The 22,910-nt window shown below is 37.2% G+C and overlaps 1 protein-coding gene across 4 annotated transcripts in view; it reads right to left on the bottom strand.

Annotated features, from left to right (window-relative positions):
- The window catches only part of Raf (serine/threonine kinase raf oncogene), a 70,332-nt gene that overhangs the window by 46,529 nt on the left and 893 nt on the right, over window positions 1-22,910 (bottom strand). For 3 of the 4 annotated variants that reach the window (XM_083117792.1, XM_083117793.1, XM_083117795.1), the window contains exon 2: window positions 840-941. In XM_083117792.1, the coding sequence (XP_082973918.1) occupies window positions 840-941 (102 nt within the window). Of the gene's footprint in view, window positions 1-839; window positions 942-6,262; window positions 6,361-22,910 lie in introns of all 4 variants that reach the window. The other variant, XM_083117794.1, reaches the window with a different exon arrangement.

The following is a 22,910-nucleotide window of genomic DNA, read 5'->3' as shown; positions in this document are numbered from 1 at the left end:
TACATTCGAGTTTGGTAAAGTTATGAGAGTCACATTGCATATTGTAGCATCACACAGCACGAGCGCCAAGAACCGAATAGGTTTCTTGTCTGCATCGGAAGGCAGGAAGAGTCACATGAGCCCTAGAACCAATCAGGTGCTTCGTATGCCAGCGTTCGAGAGAGCATGTCGCCCCTACTGTAGAGATCCAAGCCAGATGCTCCATGTCCAAGCTTTCCCTCGAACCAGGCAGATTCTTGTATGCCAAACCTCCCTGGTGTCAGGCTAGCAAAGGCATTAGAAAAATGCTATAACGAGAGCTGTTTAGTGGAGCGTTGTAAGCATACCAAGAAAAATAGCTATTATAATGCCATATAGCCCAAACACATATATAATTAGTAATGTTCTATTATTATTTACAGCATTCACATTTTCTTCCAATTTGAATAAGGGAACGCCGGGCATATTAGCATTCAATAACACTACGCCACTGATATTTTTACTCATAAATCTTTATGTGGGGAAAACCTGCAAGAATTTCCTAGCAATAATTAATTCTAGGGCGTTCAGGAAAAACACAAGTCAAGAAATGCAATTTTACAGCAGGCGTTTTTTAAATGATTATTCTAATAATAGCAAACAATACAGACATTATATACATGTTGGACCATCAATGTTAAGAATCTTTACACAATATAAAAATATATATATATATATATTTATTCTAAGTGAATCACTGTCAACAACATAAGGCAACTGAAAATTGCAGTTTGTGACTTAAGTTCTTTTTCCCCGAACACCCTAGAATTTGCTCAGAAACAACAGTATTTTAATGTTATTATTAATGCAAAATAACTTACTGTCAAGTAAATGGTTGGTGGATGTTGAAATCCTGCAAACTTGGCATTAAGGGCATCTATGTTAACTTTTGTTAGGCGAATAACACTCCGAATATTCTGCAACTGGAAAGAAATTTGTAAAATCACATTCTGATGCAAGATGACAGGTACTGGAGCACAAGGGCTCAGTGTGCATATGATAACTACAGGTACAATAAAATATACAAATATGCAAAACAAATGTAATTAGAAATTTACATTCAACATGAATACATGTAAATGGGGAAAAAACATGACACAGTAGGAAAGTGATTTCATGCTTCCTCATTGTTACCTAGGAGTAAACTACATGGAAGTCATATTGAGGGGGGAAAGCTATGAATTTCAATGTCATTAATGAAGATACAGGATAATCGAATGGAAATTTGACACCTTTTATTTATTCAAGCTTGATAAAGATCTCTTGAGTTTCCATAATACACGTAACATTTCTCCTTCACCCCTTTTGTAGCACACTGTATGCACAATTCCCTTATACCTCTTATAACCTGTTGAGATTGTGACTAGAGCACTCAAGGTTTTTGACCACTGAGGTGGTGGACCAATAGAGTGGAAACTAATTGCACCTCCACCAAAATCAAAAGAAGGACCTCTTGATAACATGTCAATATCAAAACCAGTATGCTACCAGGAAAACCCAAGATGCAATAAACATGATGAAGATATTCAGATAAACCCAAGGACCAGCCTTTCCAAGCATGGAATTTCCTGTGGCCACTCTATGCAAAGAAGGGAAATATTAAGAAACTAAATAATGTATTAATATGCAGGAAGTATATTGTAATTACATTGCTTTCCTACCTCTCTAGGTTAATAATGACACGGATGAATGGAGATGAAACAAATTTACCAACACACAATACAGGATTCGACCAGAGGACCTCTGGATTCTTAGCACAGTACAATAACCACTTTGAAATGAAGGCTAGAAACAACATCATATTGCTAAAGAAAGATGAAAAAGAACAGGAAAAAATAGTGAAGTGATAGCCAAAAGTTTCATATCTCTAAAAATTAAGAAATGAGTACACTGCTTGATTTCACATTCAATTGCATGACGAGAGAAAATAAGAAGGAAAAAGAATGGTGAGCAGCCTTACATCAAACATTCTGGCAGGAAGTAATGAAATACAGTGATGTAAAGCCATGAGGAATTGACGTGGCAGTCTTGCATAGAAGCCAAGATTAGTCATGTATGGGTAGGTTATTTTTATCTGCGACACAGCTTGGTTTTAGTATGTGGTTCTCAGTGCATGCAAGTACTTGCCAACGCTTGAAGTTTTCACCCAACTGATTTGACATAACGTGAATTTTATCACCTCCAACCGAGTTGAGTAAGACAATATGGGGTTTCAAAATGTCAAAACAGCTTGGAATTGGTGCTCTGAAACTGTAAGTACAATTGAATTTATTGATTTCTAACTGTAAGAAACCATACCTGAAGTGCACTAAACACCAGCTCAATGAGAAATGTCAATAATGAGACACAATAAAGAAAAAAGGTAACACTTTCGTATAGCGGAAACGGATTTCTTACTTTTTACATAAGAAAGTACTTACGCAAATCATTTTCTTTGGCGCTGTTGAAGTTCGGGAATGTAGTTTTGATCCATTTTAATGCGAAATCATGTGTTTATCTGCAAAAATATCTCTCCGACACGTTATTGCTGCTGCCGCCATTTGCTTTCTGCACATGAGCACAATGTTACGTGTGTTACATGACGTAAGCCCCAGTAAGTGTTTCAAACCTTGCCGTCTTTTCACTATAACATGACTTGTCGAGTATTTTTAATTCTTTTTAAATTTTTTAAACTATGCTTGCCTAACCTAACCTTACGGGAAATGGTTTGTGGGGCTAACGTGAGTGGTTTGTGGGGCTAACATCAATGGTTTGCGAGGTATTAGCATAATTTCAAATCTGGGCATGAAAGTAGGTATTTTTTGGTGGACAAGGTTGCAACACTACATAAATCGACAAAACACTCGCACAACATGCATTGAAACCAGTACGCTATCGCCATAATGTATGTTTCAGAATTGAAATAACAAATAACAGTAAGTACTCGTAAATGTAAGAAATAGACATTATTTTTGTTAGAAATTCATAATTACACATTTGTTAGAAATGTTTCGCAATGCAGAATAGTACGTAAGCAATGTAAAATAGTGCAAAATAAATTATTTATAGGTGTTTCACTTATACGAAAGTAGTACCAGAAAAATACATCAGAATGAACAATATAAGAATGACAACAGTACAGTAAATATAATGCAAACATCTACAAGTATACAGGGAAAGTGTAATAGTTAGCGTGTAATAATTAGCATCACTGAAGATTATACACAGACTAGACAGCATGTGGGAAATACCAGTTCGCATTACTGTCCTTATAAAGCAACTTCCTCATGTTTTAATTAGAATGGAAGCACACAGATCACAGTGTTATTAATATCAGCAAGCATAGTTTAACATTACTTTCCAGATATTCATATGTAACATGATATATCTCTCATTTGTACACATTTTCTAAACAACCACAATAGTGCCATTTCTAAGAGAGTTCCTAAATTCTCTCTATCTTGCAACACTAATACGCCCCTGACCGCCTTTACCCCCCAGGGTTTCCCCCAGGTACCCATGTTATTCGACGCTGGGTAGGCGCCGGGGCCGCTTCCACCGTTAGAAAAGTTCCCGGATTTGAACCGGCCGGGGATCGAACCCGGGACCTTGAGCATGGTAGTCAGACGCGTTACCGACTGAGCCACCGCGGCCACACTAACACTTTCAAAATTAATAATATAATGGACAATTTATCACCATTGTATAAAAACACATGGAAAGAGTCTAAGGTTGATATTCTGAACTTCTACTCGTGTCCTCCAAAGGGGTGTCTGGGGAACACTAGAAATATTAGATTGGAAAAGTGGTTGAGATGAACCTCATTTGAAAAGGTTCATAATTTCAAAAAATTCTTTATCTGGTTGGCCATTTTCGAATGGTCATGCTACTAGTTTATTTTTAGGGTTTCTTTCAAATTCACTTTATGCACAGATAGGCTAATTGGAACTTGACCTACAATTTAGCGCAGAATCTGAACAACTATGAGCCTCTACTGGGTATTGAACCCATGGCACCTTGATTACAAGGTGGTGTTGTTACCACTTCAATATGGGGAGGTCAAATTGGCATGTAAGAACTGTTTAATTTTCTGGTGGATTATTATTATTTAAATGGAAAACTAAAATTCCCAAACATATATATTTACAAAGTAGTAAGACTTCTAAGGCAACAAACAAGGCAATCAAAAATAACCTTAATATGGCAATAAAACAATAATGAACTGAACAGCAAATGCACTCAACATGGTGAACACTATGCTGAAAAGTGATAAAGCCATTTCTAATCCGATTTGCACCTATTAGGTTAATAAAAAATATAGGTTACTTTTTGACTGCCTCGCAGATTGTATGTGAAAAGGTGAAAAGCTCATTTTGCTAGGACAGGAATAATAATTAAAACTGTTTCTAATGCAAATATCTATTGTATTTTACATTTATATTCATTTGAAACATCCGAGTTACTTGGGGCAATGAGGAAGATAAGTGAATTGATGAAATAAATTCATAACACTGCACAGTATTGCAAAACCACCACAATTTTTTTTTAAAATACCCATGCCTAGTACTGTAGACTGCAAATGCATTACTGAGCATTACTGTGAAATACATGCACAATCTATGTATGTACATATGTATGTGTATGTTTACACAGGAAAACCTCGTACATTCAAAGTTGAAGGGAATTTTCCAAACTTAATAATGTATCTCCTGTTTTGCAATGTACGACTGTCAAGGATTCGTGAAATAAACTTTGTACGTACTTCAACATCATAAAATTTCAAGTTCAAATGAACTTGCATTTCATTTAATTGCATTTTACACTTCTCCCAAATTGTACTTGCACTTATTGACACCCTTAATGCCACGAGTAATTATGAGGCAGGCTTGCCCAATGGAATGGTGGTAACACTGAGGTCTCATAATCAAGGGGTTTCAGATTTGACTCTCAATGGGGACATGTTGTACAGTGGTTTAGATCTCACTTTGAGCTGTAGGTTGTCCCAATTAGCCTACCTGAGCATGAAGTGGACTTAAACAAACCATAGGCAACATATCACTCCATTATCACGGGTTGGGATAATTTCCCCACAAATAACGTCAAGATACAGTAATCACTTGCTGTGGACATCACGTCTTGTCATGAATACAGCTATTTAGAGGATTTTGATATCAATAAAAAAAAGCATTAAAATTGCATTTCCCTTTTTCTGTTATAAATAGAAATGGACATATTACTTTGACAGAAGATACAAACGACATAACATGCCTGCTGAAATTTGATCATGTGCAAAAATCACGGTATTTATAGCACTGTCAGCCAAGACTGTGGTTAGAAGTAAGATTCTCCTGGCATTTCAGGGTGAGGGGACTAGCAGTCACTGAGTATCAGCCTTCATTATAAATTATTCACACCATTCCATACTATTAGTGTACAAGCATCCTAACACCACTTTCCCAAGTGATTTAAATATCAAATGGAACAGCGGAACATGAGCAATGCCAAGCAGACAAGCAGGAGCTGTGAGAACAGGATTAAAAAATGTGCTACTGGTACCATGAAGCCTGCATTTAATGCATAAATTCTCGCAGGTAGTGGCTTCATAAATGAAACACACCACATTCTCTCATATCTCCAGATGCAAAAACAGAATGTGCAATTTTGTATAGGTGAGAGTATACTCGTTGTATTATTTTAGCAAAGGGTGCTGACTGTTATGCAATAACTGACAACTCAAATTTTCTATACCTTGGAACATTACATTTAAAAGCATTCACATAACTTTTATCTAACTTGAAAGTAGGAGGATCACAACAAACACCTGGTCCCATTTCAACACACCCTAGGGAGGCAGAGAAAGGAAACTAAGAATCACAGAATGCCTCTCTACTTATCTGTGCACTCTAGAGGTCTTCCTGGTTGCTGGAACCTGTGCTTTGTAAATGTATATTTTTTCATTGGCCTCGCAGACAAGGGTTTTACTGCCTGGTTAGTCAGGGGTTTCAATTAAGAAGATAAGTTTACACAAAACATCAAATTAAAAATCATCCATATTTGGATTTATCCAGACCGAAATGCACTAAAAATCCTAACTTCTCAGCACAGGTTTTCCTGTGTGGTTGTGTGTGTGTTAATATTAATTAATTAATATATCTGAGGTACAGCAACTGCAACAACCCTGTTTGTTAGGAATTCAGTCAACAAACAATGAATTCACACACAAACAGTTATAACACTCAGTATCAAAACAGAGTTTACAATATACCTGTACCCTAATGTTGTCATCACTTTGATCTTCCATCTCTGAATTAAATTAACCTGGTCCATGAAGGTCACTCATACTGATACAGCACTCAAAATACCCTAAGGCAGGAAGAAGTGAAGAAAATTATTAACAAAATAGAACACTGTGCCTTGGTGCACATTCAGCTTACGGTGATATACCAGTGATACAACTGAAGGGAGGCAATCATTTTGATATTAGCGTATGAAAATTTTGTGCCTTATTATAAGCTGCTCTATTATACTCCACAAATAGCAATGCAATATTAATAAATACTACACTATAAATGAAATGCTGTTTGTACTGATAAATATTATAATCTAAATTTTCATGTAATGTTTCCTACGTAGATGATGTTCAACAAATCAGAAACCTATAAAAGTTTTTTCTAGATATTGGAACCCGTCACTTAGGTTACATGTGGAAATAGTAATGCTACATCACATTGAGGTAATACGGCTTGCTGAAAACCTCCTCAACCTTTAACTCAAGATAGCTTGTAATGAAATTCAGACTATCTGCCAAAATACCAGGCTGCCTTGGCATGGGTGTTTTTATAAGTGTCCTTTTATCAATTTCAATTCACAAACTCGATTCGCCAACCCCTGTGGTGGAGTTGTTAGCACAGTGAATTAAGATGCCAGGGGCCCTGGGTTTCAATCCCAACCTAGGCATGGGTGTTCTTTGTGAGTGTCCCTTCATCAATTTCATCATTCATCCCCTTCATTGTGATAGCCAGAAGTGGCATAAAATCAATGATACGAGGGTAAATCGAAAAGTCTTTGCTCCTATTTTTCCAGCTGAAATATTTGTGTGATTGAGAAACTGAGATATACATTCAATGGAATAGGTTTTTCTTGGAATGGCCCAGCATTAACTCTTGGCTGCTCTGCGGCATGGCACTGCTGTCAGTTTATGAAGATGACTGTAGTACTCAACACATCCATGTCATATGAGCAGCAAAGTGTTATGTTTTCTATGGAGCAAGGGATGAACACCCATCGAGATCCATAGGGAAATGCAGCTGACGTATGGGGACAAGTGTCTTGCTTTGAGAAGTGTGCAGTGATGGTGTTGTGAGTTCGAAAATGGCCGAGAAGACCTTCATGACAATGAGAGGTCGGGGCATCCAAGGTCACAACAGAAAACATTGCCCACGTGGATGCAATGGTGAAAGCGGAACGGCATGTGCATCTGGAGGACATTTCCAAGGAGCTTGGTATTTCTCATTGCAGTGTTTATGAAATCATTCATCAATCCTTCGGGTATCGCAATGTTTCATGTCGGTGGGTGACTAAGCTTGCTTGAGTTGCTGTTTTAAGTCCACTTTATGCACAGTAAGGCTAATCGGGACTGGACCTACAGTTTAAAGTGGAATCCGAACCACTTGTGCCTCGACCGGGTATCAAACCCGCGACCCCTTGATTACAAGGCAATGACGCTACCACTGCGCCATGGGGGAGGCCCCGGGGTGACTAAGCTTTTGGATGACCTGACTAAGGGCAAGCTGATAATGGCTTTGCTGAAACATTTTACAACAGCCGCATCTCCAAACTAGGGGTGCGATGGGACAAATGCCTGAACCGCTGTGGTGACTATGTGGAAAAATAGTGCAAGGTAGATTTCCCTGCATGTTTATTATTTCAGCTGAAATAAAATTGGGGCAAAGACTTTTCGATTTGCCCTCGTAAATAACAAATCAAATCAGAATTTAATCTTCATTCCTTCTCCTCATCTGGATTAACTCAAAATGGCAATAAATTACATGTAAATTAGGAATGCAGCTTTGAACATCTGTCAACGTATCAGAAGTGTAGCATAATTAAAATGTATCTTTCAAGTAGCAAAATGAATGTGAAAACTAGTTATTTAAATATCATTGTCAACCGATAGACCAGGAAAAAAAAGTAATTCAAGAGTTATTTCCCTCAGATTCAAGTTCCTTAAGTTCTTACCTAGCTTTACACGAACACTGTGGCAGCCTTTCTGGCAGGGAGATGTAGGCCCGGAGTTCAAATTCTGAGTTAGGCATGGAAGTTCATTGATCTCTCATGTAACATAACCATTCATCCCCATCACAATTAACATAAAATAACTTAAAATACAATATGAACACTGTGTAGCATAGCATAGTGGCTAAAGCTCTCACTTTGTAATAAAGAAGTCCTGGGTTCAATTCCCAGGGAGGGCACGTAATAGTTTGGATTGCATGTTACGCTGTATATGCAGTATCAAATACACTCTGAGCATAAATTGGAGTACATCTCTGAATGAAACCAATAAGGAAATGTTAATGTAGTAACACATGTACAAAATAATGGAAATATGTAGGCCTATGCAGAATTATGTTATATATAGAGCGAGATAACGTGGCAGTGCATTGTAGGCATTACCTCATAGGGAAAGATTCCTAAAAATTGCTTTTTACCTATTATTTTTCTCTCTCTTTGGCAGGTCACAGCCCTCACAGCGCTGTTTATCCATGAAGTTTACTTCTGTTTTATCTTTGGTTACTTAATGTTGCTTTGCTACCAATTTAGGTTAAATTTGCCAATGACAATGGATGGTTATTAGATAAGAGAAAAATACGATGAAACACACATGTCATGTCCAGGATATAAACTCAAACTCAAAACATTTGTATGTCAGATCATGCTTTAACAACTCAACATTACCGTTAGTTTACATTGTTCTACCTTCCCAAGTTACCTGCAGATAGGGGCATCTGAACTTCACAACTTTAGTGAAAAAATGGACAACAGAAAATCTGGATCAGGTGCAACAATTGATGTGCAACAAACAACTGTACACTTGCCATGATAAATTAGTTACACATTAGCTTCACATTTTCTGTGGAAACTTCGGACTGCTAATCAGAATGTGCGAAACAGTTGCCAAAAAAGAAGAAGACACCATCTGGCAATACACACAATGTAGGAGAAAAGAAAAGAACAGTGTACTGAATTTGTGTACAAGTCTTGTCATGCTATCAGAAATATCGGCCCAAGTTCTGATTGTTTAATTCCAAATTTATTATGGCACACAGCAATTTTTACATGGTTCAATTTCTAATTACGTCTATTAACACATACTTCAGAGTATTAGTGATTAGCATCACCGATTACTGACTGTGTGGTTTTCTGGAGAACAACTTTCTCATCTGTATACTCATATATGCTTCATTGAGAGAGTAATTTGTTTACTGTCATCTTGGATATAGGCTGTTGCTGCAATCTATTTCACATGTGAGGGGTGCGAACAGGTAAATCATCGGTCAATTTTTCATTGTTAGGTTAGGCAGGTCAGGTTTAGGACTCTTAGCAATAAAAAAATATTCTTAATTCTTTCGTTGTTAGGTTAGGTGGCTCAGGTTTAGGGCTCTTAACATTAAAATGATGTCTCTAAATGATTTAAACAGCTGATCAAGTAATATCAGGTCTCAAGCATCAAAACTCGCATGAAAATTTGCAAAAATTCATATCCGAGTCAACTGGAAACCGAGAACACCTGTTCATGCAAGCTACATTTCAAATCATAATTTCTCCAGTAAATAATACTTAGTAAAATTTTAAACTGTGCTAATTAGTTTCTCCAATCTTCGAACTTACTCCCACAATATTCCAGTATTCTAAATCACTTCCTAATACTCCTGAAAAAAAAATATATGAAAAATCATTAAGCATTTGGAAGTGTCACTGAAATGTCATTGAGTTTTTCCAATATCATCACTAAATACAAGTATTCTCTACATGAACTCAATTCCACATGTGTGTACAAGCACACACTTCAGATGTCTACTGATTTCTTACTGTACCTTCTTCTATGCAGAGTGATTGATCTGTCCCATACATGATTCCAGCTGAACAGTCATTTGTTAACTGTCTGGAATGTGAAAGCTACTGTCATGTATGAAACATTTCATGCAGAGAGTAACTTGCTATGTTCCGTTCTTATTTATATTTCCATGTGAAAAATTACTTCAACTAATTTTTGCTTACATGAGCAGTAACATGGATCAAGTTTGATTATACATATGCTCCTACATGCTTAACCCGGGAGAGGTCGTGCCCATTTCGCAACTTAATGCAATCGCGGTGGGTCACTGTGACCCGTAATTATAAACTTTGCTATTTTTAACATGTAAATATTTTTCTTTGCTTTGTTCTTTGGATATTATTTTTTAACCTATTTGACAAATTAATAAATATAAATATATATATATATATATAAATTTATGTTTCCTGATTTTTTTTTCTAATGTTATTTGGAATTACATATTGAATAAATGCAATATTTCTGTGATTGTCTCAAGTAATCACTAGAGAGCTTTAGAAAAAAGACAAGGAATTGCAATTTTTTGAATAGTAATACAATAAGTAAAGATGTACAGTACATTTTCATGTGAAACACCTTATACTTTGTTTCTTTCCAAACAGTTATCACAGGTGATTTTTCCATGTTTCCTGCAGATAGGAAGTTGACAAAGCGGGCAGCATTGGGAAGTCTTATTGCCAGTTCTCGGACATTTTGCACATATTTTTCTTTTACTTGAAGTTCCTTGTTCCTGGTCATCACTAGGATATGGTTGAACATGGTCTTTCAAAAGTTCGAGGATGTCAGTTCTCAGTTTTCTGCTGAGATTTGGAATTTCCAGACAAGACATTATCTCTGTTTTCTTCTTCCCTGTCAACGTCACTTCCAATATCGCTCTCGTCACTCTAACTCTTGGCCTTCTTCGTCTTCTGACACCACTTCATTCAGCATACGACGAATTCCATCTATAGCTTTTGGATCCATCACACCAAAATTCAAACAATGCACGATGCAACAATGCCATGCTACTGCAACAAACTGAGCATTGACTATTTGCGCAAACGTTAACGGTCGCTGCGGGTCACTGTGACCCGCACACACCCTTTCCTGCCGACACCTGAACACAAACTAAAGATCGTCTGCAGGGGGGTAAAGGACAACAGAAGGTAGGAAGCTACTACAAGCACCAATCGCTTATTATGGACCCTAATGGAATTGCAAAGAAAGAAAACTTAGGTGCGGGCCATGGTGACCCGCGCGACCTCTCCCGGGTTAAGGAACTATTTTTACATTTTGAGTAGGTTATCCATCTTAGTTGTGCTAATATTTCCACACTTACTATCTTGCCCTGCATGATATCTAATGTTTTTCTGATGAAAAATAAAATAGCCTAACTCAGACAGTGGTAACTTGTGAGCAGAGTTGCTTGAACAACCTACTTTTTCATAGCGTAATTTTTCAAAAATTTAAATTAGTTTCTCCAAACTTCAAAGTTACTATCACAATCAATTTCAGCATTTCTTTGTCCTCCTTTTGACCATTTTAAATATCATTCTGCAATCGGAAATCAAATGTTCAGAAAATGTTGATTCATGTACTTTCAAAAGTCAAAAACTTTATTTGGTAACAGTTTAGTATATTGGAAACACATTTCTTCATTTTTACAGAAGAAACTACTTACGGAAATGAGTTTGGCTAAGGTTTACAATGTTCGTCGAGGTATTTTCTTTCATCGTAGAATATATTTGACCGGGAAATCATGTATTTTTCAAGAGAAATATCTCACCGACGCACAATTGCCATTCTTTTCATTTGCCTCCCGTACCTAAACCGGATGCAGCATACATTCCATGACATAAACCCCTGTCAGTGTTTCCAACCCCTTTTTTTCACTATGATTGCCTAACCTAACCAAACCTAACCTTATCGGAAATGGTTCGTGGGGCTATCTGTGAATGGTTCGTGAGGCTATCAGTCAGCTACCATGCCTACTGGTTTGTGGGGCTATCCATCAGCTACCCGTGCATAATGTACAATTTCCACCGGTGACGAACACGATAGTAGGTATTTTTCGGTGAAGAAGGTTAGAAACACGGCATATCCACAACGTGAGTCAAGATGTGGCCATCATATTGTGTGTTACAGAAGTGAGGAAAGGAATCAAAGAAATCACTCTGTATGTAAAAAATTGTATTTGTTTTCATGTAAAAAGCATAATGGCACCTTGAACTGCATAATGGCACCTTGAACTATGTTCAGCAATACACAATTGCTAAGCATGAATCATGCGAAACACAAAATATCCGATTTTAATGTGCTTCCGATATACTAAACTGTTACCCCTTATTTTTATACAGTGTGTCCGGTAAAATTACTACCAATAAAAAATTGATATATACCTGAAACTAATAATGGTAGACTAATGGGATTTTGATTTTCTGTTAAAGAAACTCATCAAGTTTAAGCAGATCTCCACATGTGCACCTTTGGTGACTGACAAATATTAAGGCAGTACTTTGTCTCTTGCCTGGTATTTTGCAGCATCTGTGGCATAACAGATAAATAGGCATAGATTATTCTCTATTGAAGGTAGCATAAACCTAGCATTTTGTGTGTTCGAGAATTTTTTGTGGTGTAGGTTGGATACTCTTACAAATTTGAAAGACAGGCACACACTAACAGGAGACTGAAATTCAGGAAACCAAAAACATCATTGAACATTTTGTTGTACTGTGAAAGCTGCCATTTTAGTTCATATTTTTGTTACGCACTGCATGCTCACCATACATTGCAATGATTTTCCTTTATGAGTAGTGGTAAAATTTGGAGAGCTCCGTCACAAAAAGAAACACAATCATCATTCTAGCATTATTGGTTTAGGAGATATTTTCGGTAACAGTTCGTTATGTCGGAGACACATTTCTTCATTTTTACAGAAGAAACTACTTACGAAAACGAGTTTCTCCAAGCTTTCCAACTTTCGTTGAGGTATTTTCTTTGACCGGGAAATCATGTATTTTTCAAGAGAAATATCTCACTGACGCACAATTACCATTGCTTTCGTTACATGAACCGCATGCTGTGTACGTTTGATGATGTAAGCCCGTCAAGTGTTTCCAACCCCTTTTTTTCACTATTCTTGCCTAACCTAACTTTATCGGAAATGGTTTGTGGGGCTAACAGTCACTTACCGTGCATAATGGTTCGTGGGGTATTCCGTGAATTGGTTCGTGGGGCTATCCATCAGCTACCCATGCATAATGTAAAATTTTCACATGTGACAAACACGATAGTAGGTATTTTTCGGTGAAGAAGGTTGGAAACATTGCATAACCACAACATGAGTCAAAATGTTCCCGCCATATTGTGTGTTACAGAAGCGATGAAAGGAATCAAAAAAATCACTCTGTATGTGAAAAATTGTCTTTGTTTTCATGTAAAAAGCATAATGGCACCTTGAACTATGTTCCGCAATACACAATTGGTAAGTACGAACCTTGTGAAACACAAAATATCCGATTTTAATGTGTGTCTGATATAATGAACTGTTACCATATTTTGAATTGTTATTGGTAGTAATTCTACCAGACACCCTGTATGTGTGTATGATATTACACTATGCACTCATTGCAAGCAATTCAAAGGTCAATAATGTCTAAGTGTACCTCATCCAATAAGCATTGTTTTGGTTTCATGAAAAATTCAAGGTCACGATTCAAATTGTGTAATGCATTTTGCAAGTTGTACAAGAAGATAATGAATAAATTTAGGATGCCAGAAATGATTGTCGAGGTTATTTTGAAGTTTGGAGAAACTAATTTGTGAGATTTAAAGATTCACAAAATGAAATTTGTGACGTATTGTCAAGGAAATAGGTTGTGCAATCAATGGTGCACATATGCCTAAACCATTCTATTGGCGGTAACAGTTTCATGCATCGGAGACACATTTCTTCAATGTTACACAAAAAACTATTTACGAGAATTAGTTTCTCCAAGGTTTACAATGTTCGTCAAGGTATTTTCTTTCATCCTGGAATATATTTGACCGGGAAATGATGTATTTTTCAAGAGAAATATCTCACCGACACAAAATTGCCATTGCATTCATTTGCTTGCCTTACGACAACCGGATGCTGCGTACGTTTGATGACTTAAGCCACTATGCTTGCCTAACATAACCAAACCTAACCTTATCGGAAATGGTTCGTGGGGCTATTGGGCAGCTACTGTGCATAATGGTTCGTGGGGCTATCCGTGAATGGTTTGTGGGGCTATCTGTGTACGGTTTGTGGGGCTATCCATTGGTGGCCGTGCATAATGTATAATTTCCACCGGTGACAAACACGATAGTAGGTATTTTTGAAACACTGCATACCCACAACGTGAGTCAAGATGTGCCCGCCATATTGTGTGTTCCGGAAGCGAAGAAAGGAATAAAAAAAAAAGCACTCACAATGTGAAAAATTGCGTTTGTTTTCATGTAAAAAAGCATAATGGCACCTTGAACTATGTTTCACAATACACAATTGGTAAGTACGAACCATGCGAAACACAAAATATCCGATTTTAATGTGTCTCCGATATATGAAACTGTTACCGACAATAAAAGCTTTGTAGATCAAGGAAAGTGTGATGGAAGTCAAATGCTATGATCTGCACCTACTTCAAACCTAAAAATATGAAAATAATCACACCGTAAGTATGTAGGAGAGTAATTATAATGCTAAGAGCACCAAACCTGGCCTGCCAAATCTAGTGACATGGGTGTGTGCTTAAGGACATGAATAGAATTTGATTTACGTAGAAAATGTAAGTGTATCACAATGATATCAGAATTATACAATCGGAGCTTTGCCAAACATAGCATACTATGTTTGACAAAACTGAGTAGTAATTATATTTTAAACAGATCCATTTTTATTTCTGTTTAGATAGATGGATGTACGGCACATGCAGTACACATAAAATTCTTAAGGAACATAGTTGAGAAGACTAGAACAGTGAGGAGAATCGGCAGAGTGGGGATAGTGAATCTGCATGGCAGAATAGATCAGGCATGGTTGAGATGGTTTGGTCATATGAAGAAGACAAGGTCAGAAAGATTTCTTGCAATTGAAGTGAAAAAAGGCTGAAAGGAAGGGCTAGATGCAAGTGGAAGAATAGAAGATGGAATGACTTGTATCCTGATCCAGGCAAAGGTTGGAAACCAGTCAACGATGAAACAAAAGAAAATGATTTAGCCAAAGGTATATATTAGATGTAAATTTGTCATTATGTAAGGTTTCTAAATAATTTCAAGACACTGCTATAATAAAACACACACAATGTGTTTAAAACAGTGAAATGTTACGAAAAATTATCAATGCAGTATATATGTACTTGAAATTTTGTACTAAGTTTGGCAGCTCTATTCCAGAGGTAGAAACCTACTTAATTAACCAGTATAAAATTTAATTCTGAAGATTACTTCCAAACTCCATACCATCCAGTGGGAACACACCCTTTTACACTATCAGCAAAAGCTAACATGTTAACATATTCCATATACTTGTTTGTTCTTGTGTGTGTGAAAATATCATTCTACTACTAAAACACCTGCACATAGGTTGAGTTATGTAACCTTAGAATTCTCCTACTTTCTCCTTGACTTTTGCATGCACAACAATATTTTTTGAGCCAAAAGGCCTGTCTGTATATATCATCTTGCTTCTTAGTTTGATACAAAACATTTCCAGCAGCTAAACTTTATAAAATGTATGCAACCTACTTTTTTACTACTTATTTCAATGATTCTTGAAAATAAAATTATCTCAATAAATATATTCTCAATTGTTATCTATTATGTAGAGAATACTTTTGTCCAACCATTTAAGTTATGGTCCTATGAAATCAATAATTAATGCATAACAACTCTCCACCTGTGTATCTCTGGTCCTCACATATTATTTGGAGGGTAGAAGGTTGTATTTTGTTGTGTTGTACTGACACAACATAGTGCACCGATCTTGTCAGGTTCACAACAGCAAAAAGCCAAGTGTACAAATTAGCGTATTCATTTCAAAGCCTCAGACAACAAAATAAGGAATAAAATTAACACAAAATCTGCATTAATTTAAATTATTCCTTTATTATTGCACTGCAATGTTTCTGGTTAGGTGACATATTTTGGTCAGTATACTGCTTTGAAAAAAGTTGATATACCACATTCCAATGTTTCATAATATAAAGAAAAACTGATTTGTGCTGCACAGCTAGCACCCTTGGATACAAATCCAGAATAATGTGTTCTTTGTGGTTGTTCTCGATTGATTTTCATCAAGTATTTGTTTAAAACCATAACCACAATTAAGCTACCAAAGTATAAAATTGATTGGCCAAATAAATGAAAAAATCCACTGCTGGGTATCAAAAGTACGAAGGAGTCCATGCATCTGCATTAGAAAGCTTCAAGTGAACTGCAAATTTTTCTTTTAAGGACCATAACTGCATTAGCAACAATTCTTCTCAAACAAGAATGGAAAAGATTAATTAATTAACTGATTTTACTTTGCTTTTCTGCCACTTTTGGTTAATCGGAAAGATGAGGATGAGTGATTATACAATGAAATTAATGAAGGGACACTCACAAACACAGATGCCCAGGCTGGGACTCAAACCCAGGACCCCTGGCATTGTAGCACACTGTGCTAATCACTCCATCACGGAGGACGGCAAGATCAATTTTTCAAATGTGCATGCACCACAGTATAAACAGAGTGTCTTGTAAGAGTGGGAAGCAATAACACTTGAAAAAGATTGTAGATAAGCTGAGATCTAAATTTTATTAAACATCAGGAAATCATTTTGGTAACTTATTCAAGTCTTTAAATCAAACTCCACATGAAACATAAAAAATTTAACACCTTTCAAAATACTCTCCACACTTGGTAATCACATGCTTATAAAAATTTTGGAACATTTGTACGACACCAAACATCTCATACAGCTTGTGTAATTTTATGCAAAAAAGTTGATGTACTACTGATATCAGAGTTAATTTGAACTATTACTGTTGCACAAACGTTTGTGCTTCTCTAATTTCAAAACATACAAATGTAATTCTTATAAATTACATTGTGATCTATGTTACCAGTCTAATAGTATCCAAGTTCATTATCTACCATCATCTTAGATAATTTTTCAAAGCAGTTTATCCATGTACATACCAAACACAGACAAGTGGTATCGCAAAGTGGAAAAACATATTACCATGTACAGTCACGGACACTGCCGACTTGTAATGAATACATTGACTTTCAATGGAATCGTTACAAGCCAGCAGTGTCCTTGACTGTACCAAGAAGTCTTTAGTCAAATGATGTGTGTTCAGCATATTAATGGCACCTCAGTCACTTATCAACATTTGAAAGTTTGGACATGAGTGTGAAGTAATGTTTCAAGTTTGTAGAATGTGAATTTGTTGGTTTCAAGTCACAAGACTTAAAGTAGGTTGCAGAATTTGTTGCTCTCATACATTTAGATGCTGGAAAGTGGTTTTGGCTTCAAAATGTTACACACACATAATAACCCACAGCGCTACAGCCCTTGGAGGGCCTTGGCTTACCTACCGACTGCTGGTCTCCCTCCCACACTGTTCCTCCATCACCTGTTATAGCGTGGAGATCTCAGACCAGTATTGGGGTGACGGGTGATCAGCCCGACGAACCCCCAGCCGTTGTTGTAGGTCTTCTTGACCAGGTTACGCTCACTCACTCGGAGCTTACCAATTTCCTCACGATGGTGGGTTGCCACCGGCCCTATACGTAGGCCGAATAAATTCCGACCAGAGCCGGATTCAAACCTACGCCGTCCCGCAGCGAACGATCTCAAGACGAGTGAACGCCTTAGCCTGCTCGACTACGGAGGAGGACCTTACACACACATAATAAAAAAGTAAAAAACTGTTGAAATACTGAGGCAACTTAACCTGCCTAACCTACCGAGGTAAGCATTTATGAAGAAGAATGTATATACATAAAGGGGAAGATGAAAGTGAGGAAATACTAAGCCATAATAAACTTGCCTAACATAAGGAGTTTAATAAGGGAAGGATATGTTTTACACAACACAACGGTATGGAATACATAAAGAAAACAATTTTATTCTGTAAAATGTAAGTGACCATACCCATGCAAATGGCAGCATTAGCCAGTTACCTAGTAGAGGCCTGCACAAGACCTGGAGCAGACCAGTTCGCGAGACATCGCTCCTGAAATGCCATGCAACCTGCGCAACACCCTCGCTTGAGCACCTTGCCTCACCACCTGCCCAGATCGTTCTTGGCAGGTATTGAAAACCCGCCGGGTACCCGCAGTCGTAAGATACCTAGTAGGTCTCAGTGCGTTCATTCAATCAACTGCACGCCCCTCCCTCTGCATGACGTAGTTGCTTCGACTAGAAACTGCACCGGGCGCACACCTGTCTGCAGTGTTGCCAACTGCAATATATTTTCACTACTTAGAAAAGGGAACTCAAAGCTTCGTAAACCACATCGCCAATGAAATGAGATTTACGAATGTTGCTACTCCCCCCCCCCCTTACACACACAGATTGAAATAGGTTTTCCGTGGCACAGGATCCATAAGTACATGTCGTAAACAACCAATATACGTATAGATATATAGTGATATAGGGCAGGACTGAAACATGTCACGTTCGACGTTGAGGTCGCGAGTCGAACAACACACTGCTCTACTGCGAACACCAGGGCCGTAGCCAGCCAGGGGCATTGCCGTTACCCTCGTTTGGGGTGAGGGCAAGTACTTGGATAAACGTGCCAACAACAACAATCACAATAATAGTAATAAAAGTAGCATGAAAGGCATTATTATCCTCATAAATCATGCAAAAAGGGGGTGGAAGTCGGTTCTCACGCATTTGTGTTGAAACAGAGGATTAGAAATATTTTTTTCAGCATGTCAATTTCACATTAGCTAATAATGGAAAACAAGCACACAAACTGTTTTTGAAAGAAAGAAAGTGCATGATAAATGCATTCCAAATGTACATACATATAACATGTAAAATTTCCATCTACAATATTTTCTTTTCACATGGAGCGACGTAAAATAAGAAATACATATGCTAACACTAAATTGTGTACATATTCAAAATTTCATTAAAGCATATATATTATATAAATACATTACATAATCAATTCATCCAACTCGTAACAAACCAACATTAATAGCAAATAATATCACGGACCGCCATGGCATTCTCTGTTTCAAAACTTTTCTCACTTAGATCGTTCGGCACCCAGGGCCGACTCCCGCTACCCCCTTGCTACGGCATTGAACTTGACGAGACTGTATAATATTTTATAATATATCTACTTTCATAAAATTTGAAATCAAGGGGTTGCAATTACCCCTCCATTCCCCCTCTGCAGGTGCGCTTGGCCGTCTGGAAGGAAAATGCAAGAAAAATATGAAAATTAATTCCATCTTGAGTACCCTTTAGCCCTGCTACTCTTAAATTCTGCTAGCCTGTTTTTTTCTTGTACTTTAATGTTGGACCCACACCCTGGCCCCTCGGCTAGACTAAATTTCCATCTAAGGTTGTGAGCAATGCCCCCTGCCCCCCTGTGTTTGCGCCACTGCGTGCCTGGTTAAGGCACCATGCAATGAAAAACAATTTGTTTTCAGTGAGGAGATTTTTGTTTGCTCGATCATTCATTTAGATAAATGAAGCTGTAATATTGCGTGAATTTCCTAGCAATAAGATAAAAACTGCTTACGCTGAACTGAAATCGCTAAGTATATAAATTATCCTTGGAGGAGAAGCTCCTCCTAGGACTTCGTAGGATTTGGTAGCTACGTAAGTAGGCAACACTGGCTGCAGCTGTCCACGTGGTGATGAAACACCTGGAGCGACACGCTGCCGGAGGGCTGTTTCCTTCCAGCAGGTTTTGCAGGCGCCTGGGTCTTGTTGAATGCCCAGTTACCTTGTAAGCGCAGTGTGCCTTGAAGACCAAGAACCCGGGTAAAGATGCAAGTCGACTCGTTGCCGTGGGCAGGCGAGCAGGTATACCTGTCCTCGCGTGCAAGCGGGCAGCGGGTAGGTAAAAGGCAGACTATGCTGGCCTCTGTTACCTAGACAACAGTCAAAAAGTGACTGATATCATACAATAAAATCATTCTGCAAGAAAGGTGTAGACATTTTTTATTATACCTCTTCTGCATGTGAAAATTCATTTGATGTGGAGCAGTTTTAATAAAACTGAGTATCTAGAGGAGGGTCTTACTTATAATCAATTACTGGTACTATTGTAGCTTTGCCAGGTAAAAAATAGTTGATACGACATTCGAGTTAAGTTGAGGTTTTAAGTCCACTTTATGCACAGTAAGGCTAATCGGGACTGGACCTACAGTTTAAAGTGGGATCCGAACCACTTGTGTCTCCATCGGGTATCGAACCCGAGACCCCTTGATTACAAGGCAACAACGCTACCACTGCACCATCGGGGAGGCCCCTGATACCACATTTGAAAATGTACTTGTAGTATTAGAACTTATGCTCATGATCATAAATTATGGTGTTTATGAAGTGTGCATGTTTAAATACAGGTAGAACTACCTATATATATATATATAGCAATGAATACCACATGTTATTTACACTTATGCATCTGTGTCTATTGCCTTCACTTTTATAGACCTTCAGTGCATCTGCTACATGTTGTTCATTTGTCTCTCTCCCCCTGAGTAATAATAATAATAATAATAATAATATATTGTCATTAAGCTTGTACAGCAATAGACAACATCAAGAAACAAAATAAGTGTAAAATATATTGTACAATAATGAAAATATTTCTTGAGCAGCAATACCATACAAGAGTAAATAAATAAATAAAAAAAAAACAATGCAACAGATTCTCCAAATTAAAACCATGAATCTGTTACCAAAAATCTAAACTATAATAAATGCATGCAAGTAACTTTGGAAGGTGTAGTTGATATCACGTAAACATGACGAAATATTTTTAACAAAAAAATGAACACTACTGTCCAGATTTCATGCATGCATTTTGCAAAATTGATTGACAGGCACAGATAAAATTCCCTAAAATAGTGAATTTTAACAAAAACTAAAACAGAAATAACCCATAATTCACAAGTTTGAGAAGAGGATGGATGCTCAGTAGTATTGATTTTTTTACTTAACCTCAGTAGAGTAAAAAAAATACTCTGTATCTATGCACCAAAATCTGGCTTTGTTGTATGCTATTCTAATTATTTAACCACTGGGAATGGCATTGTCCATAGAAGTGCATTAAAACATGTGACTGGCCATTATGGCAATCCCAATTTCCAGTATACATGCCGAAGAAACTATAACTCAAGTACAACATTAAAAATTCTGATTATTTTATGATTTTTTTTTCAAATTCTCCTAGCAGAAATACTAATTATCATAGAATTATGGGGTATGACTTGAGATGACCGGACCCCTCTCCGATTTTCTTCATATTTGACATAGTCACTAATTGAGGCCTTCTAATCACAAATCTGAAGTGAAAATTTGTCGGAAACATCTAGAAATTGCGAACCATTGACGCTAGTCTCACGAACAATTGGCGCTAGCCCCACGAACCATTGGCGCGTGGTTAGGTTAGGCAAACATAGTCAAAATTTCGTGTCATGGTAGTATCAGGATCTAGAATTTGCAAATAATTGCAAACCATTGACGCTAGCCCTGCGAACCATTGGCGTGTGGTTAGGTTAGGCAAACATAGTTAAAATTTTGGTGTCGTGGTAGTATCAGGAATATGATTTGCTTGTAAAACAAAAAATTTCGCGAAAATAGACTGTTTCCATTCCGAAAACTAATGCCTTATTTTAGCTGATTTTGCAATTTCTAGACGTTCCCGACAAATTTTAACTTCAGATTCGTGATTAGGAGGCCTCAATTAGTGAGTATGCCAAATATGAAGAAAATCGGAGAGGGGTCCAGTCATCTCAAGTCGTTCCGAATTATGGAAATAATTTTCACACAAAATTTGAACCTTGCTTAAAGTAATGAGCACTGTTTGGATTAAAAAAGAAAGTTACATATGTTGAAATTACCTTACGCAAGCATGCGTGCTGCTCATGGACAAGGTATTCTCCATTGACAAGTGACAGTAAGTATCGTAGACTCGTGGAAATGAATGTAGATGTAAATCGGAACCTTAGCAGAATGCATTTAGGGATTTTAATTTAATGCTAAGACAACAAAACCTGACCTGCCTAACCTAACCATGAAAGCATATACTGAACAAAATCTTAGGTAATCGCTAAAACTCAGCAGTATGTGTTAACAGACGTAAATTGAAATCGAACCATATAAAAATTTCATTCTTAGCATGATGAAATCGCAATAAAACAAAAGTAACTTTGGTCAGCTCTGTTCCTCATACAAGCAATCTAACTGTATAAAAAATGCTTATTCCTATGAACCCCCAGTATATCCACCCATTTCACACCGCACTGACGGATCTTCTATGTTCTTGTCGAGGTGAACATAAACAACATTTTGAAAAATGTACTGGCAAACTTTACTCTATACTTGATATTGGAACCAAAACCAGTATCTCACCCCATATTATTTATTAATACACATCAAATACTGCGATGTCGTTTATTTTCTGCTTCCATAGTAAATATATTTACGAAGTCCAATAAAAACTTTGCAACAAAATGAAATCAAGTAAACATCTTCCTGCTTTTTTAAGAAATTTCCTTGCATACGAGTTTATCATTGGAAACAATAATACAATGTACTCTCAATTA

Source organism: Lepisma saccharinum, chromosome 2, assembly GCF_977018435.1.
Source record: "Lepisma saccharinum chromosome 2, izLepSacc3.1, whole genome shotgun sequence".
Taxonomy (NCBI): Eukaryota; Metazoa; Arthropoda; class Insecta; order Zygentoma; family Lepismatidae; genus Lepisma; species Lepisma saccharinum.
The sequence above is the reverse complement of the archived record's forward strand: the minus strand, read 5'-3'. Positions and strand labels throughout refer to the sequence as shown.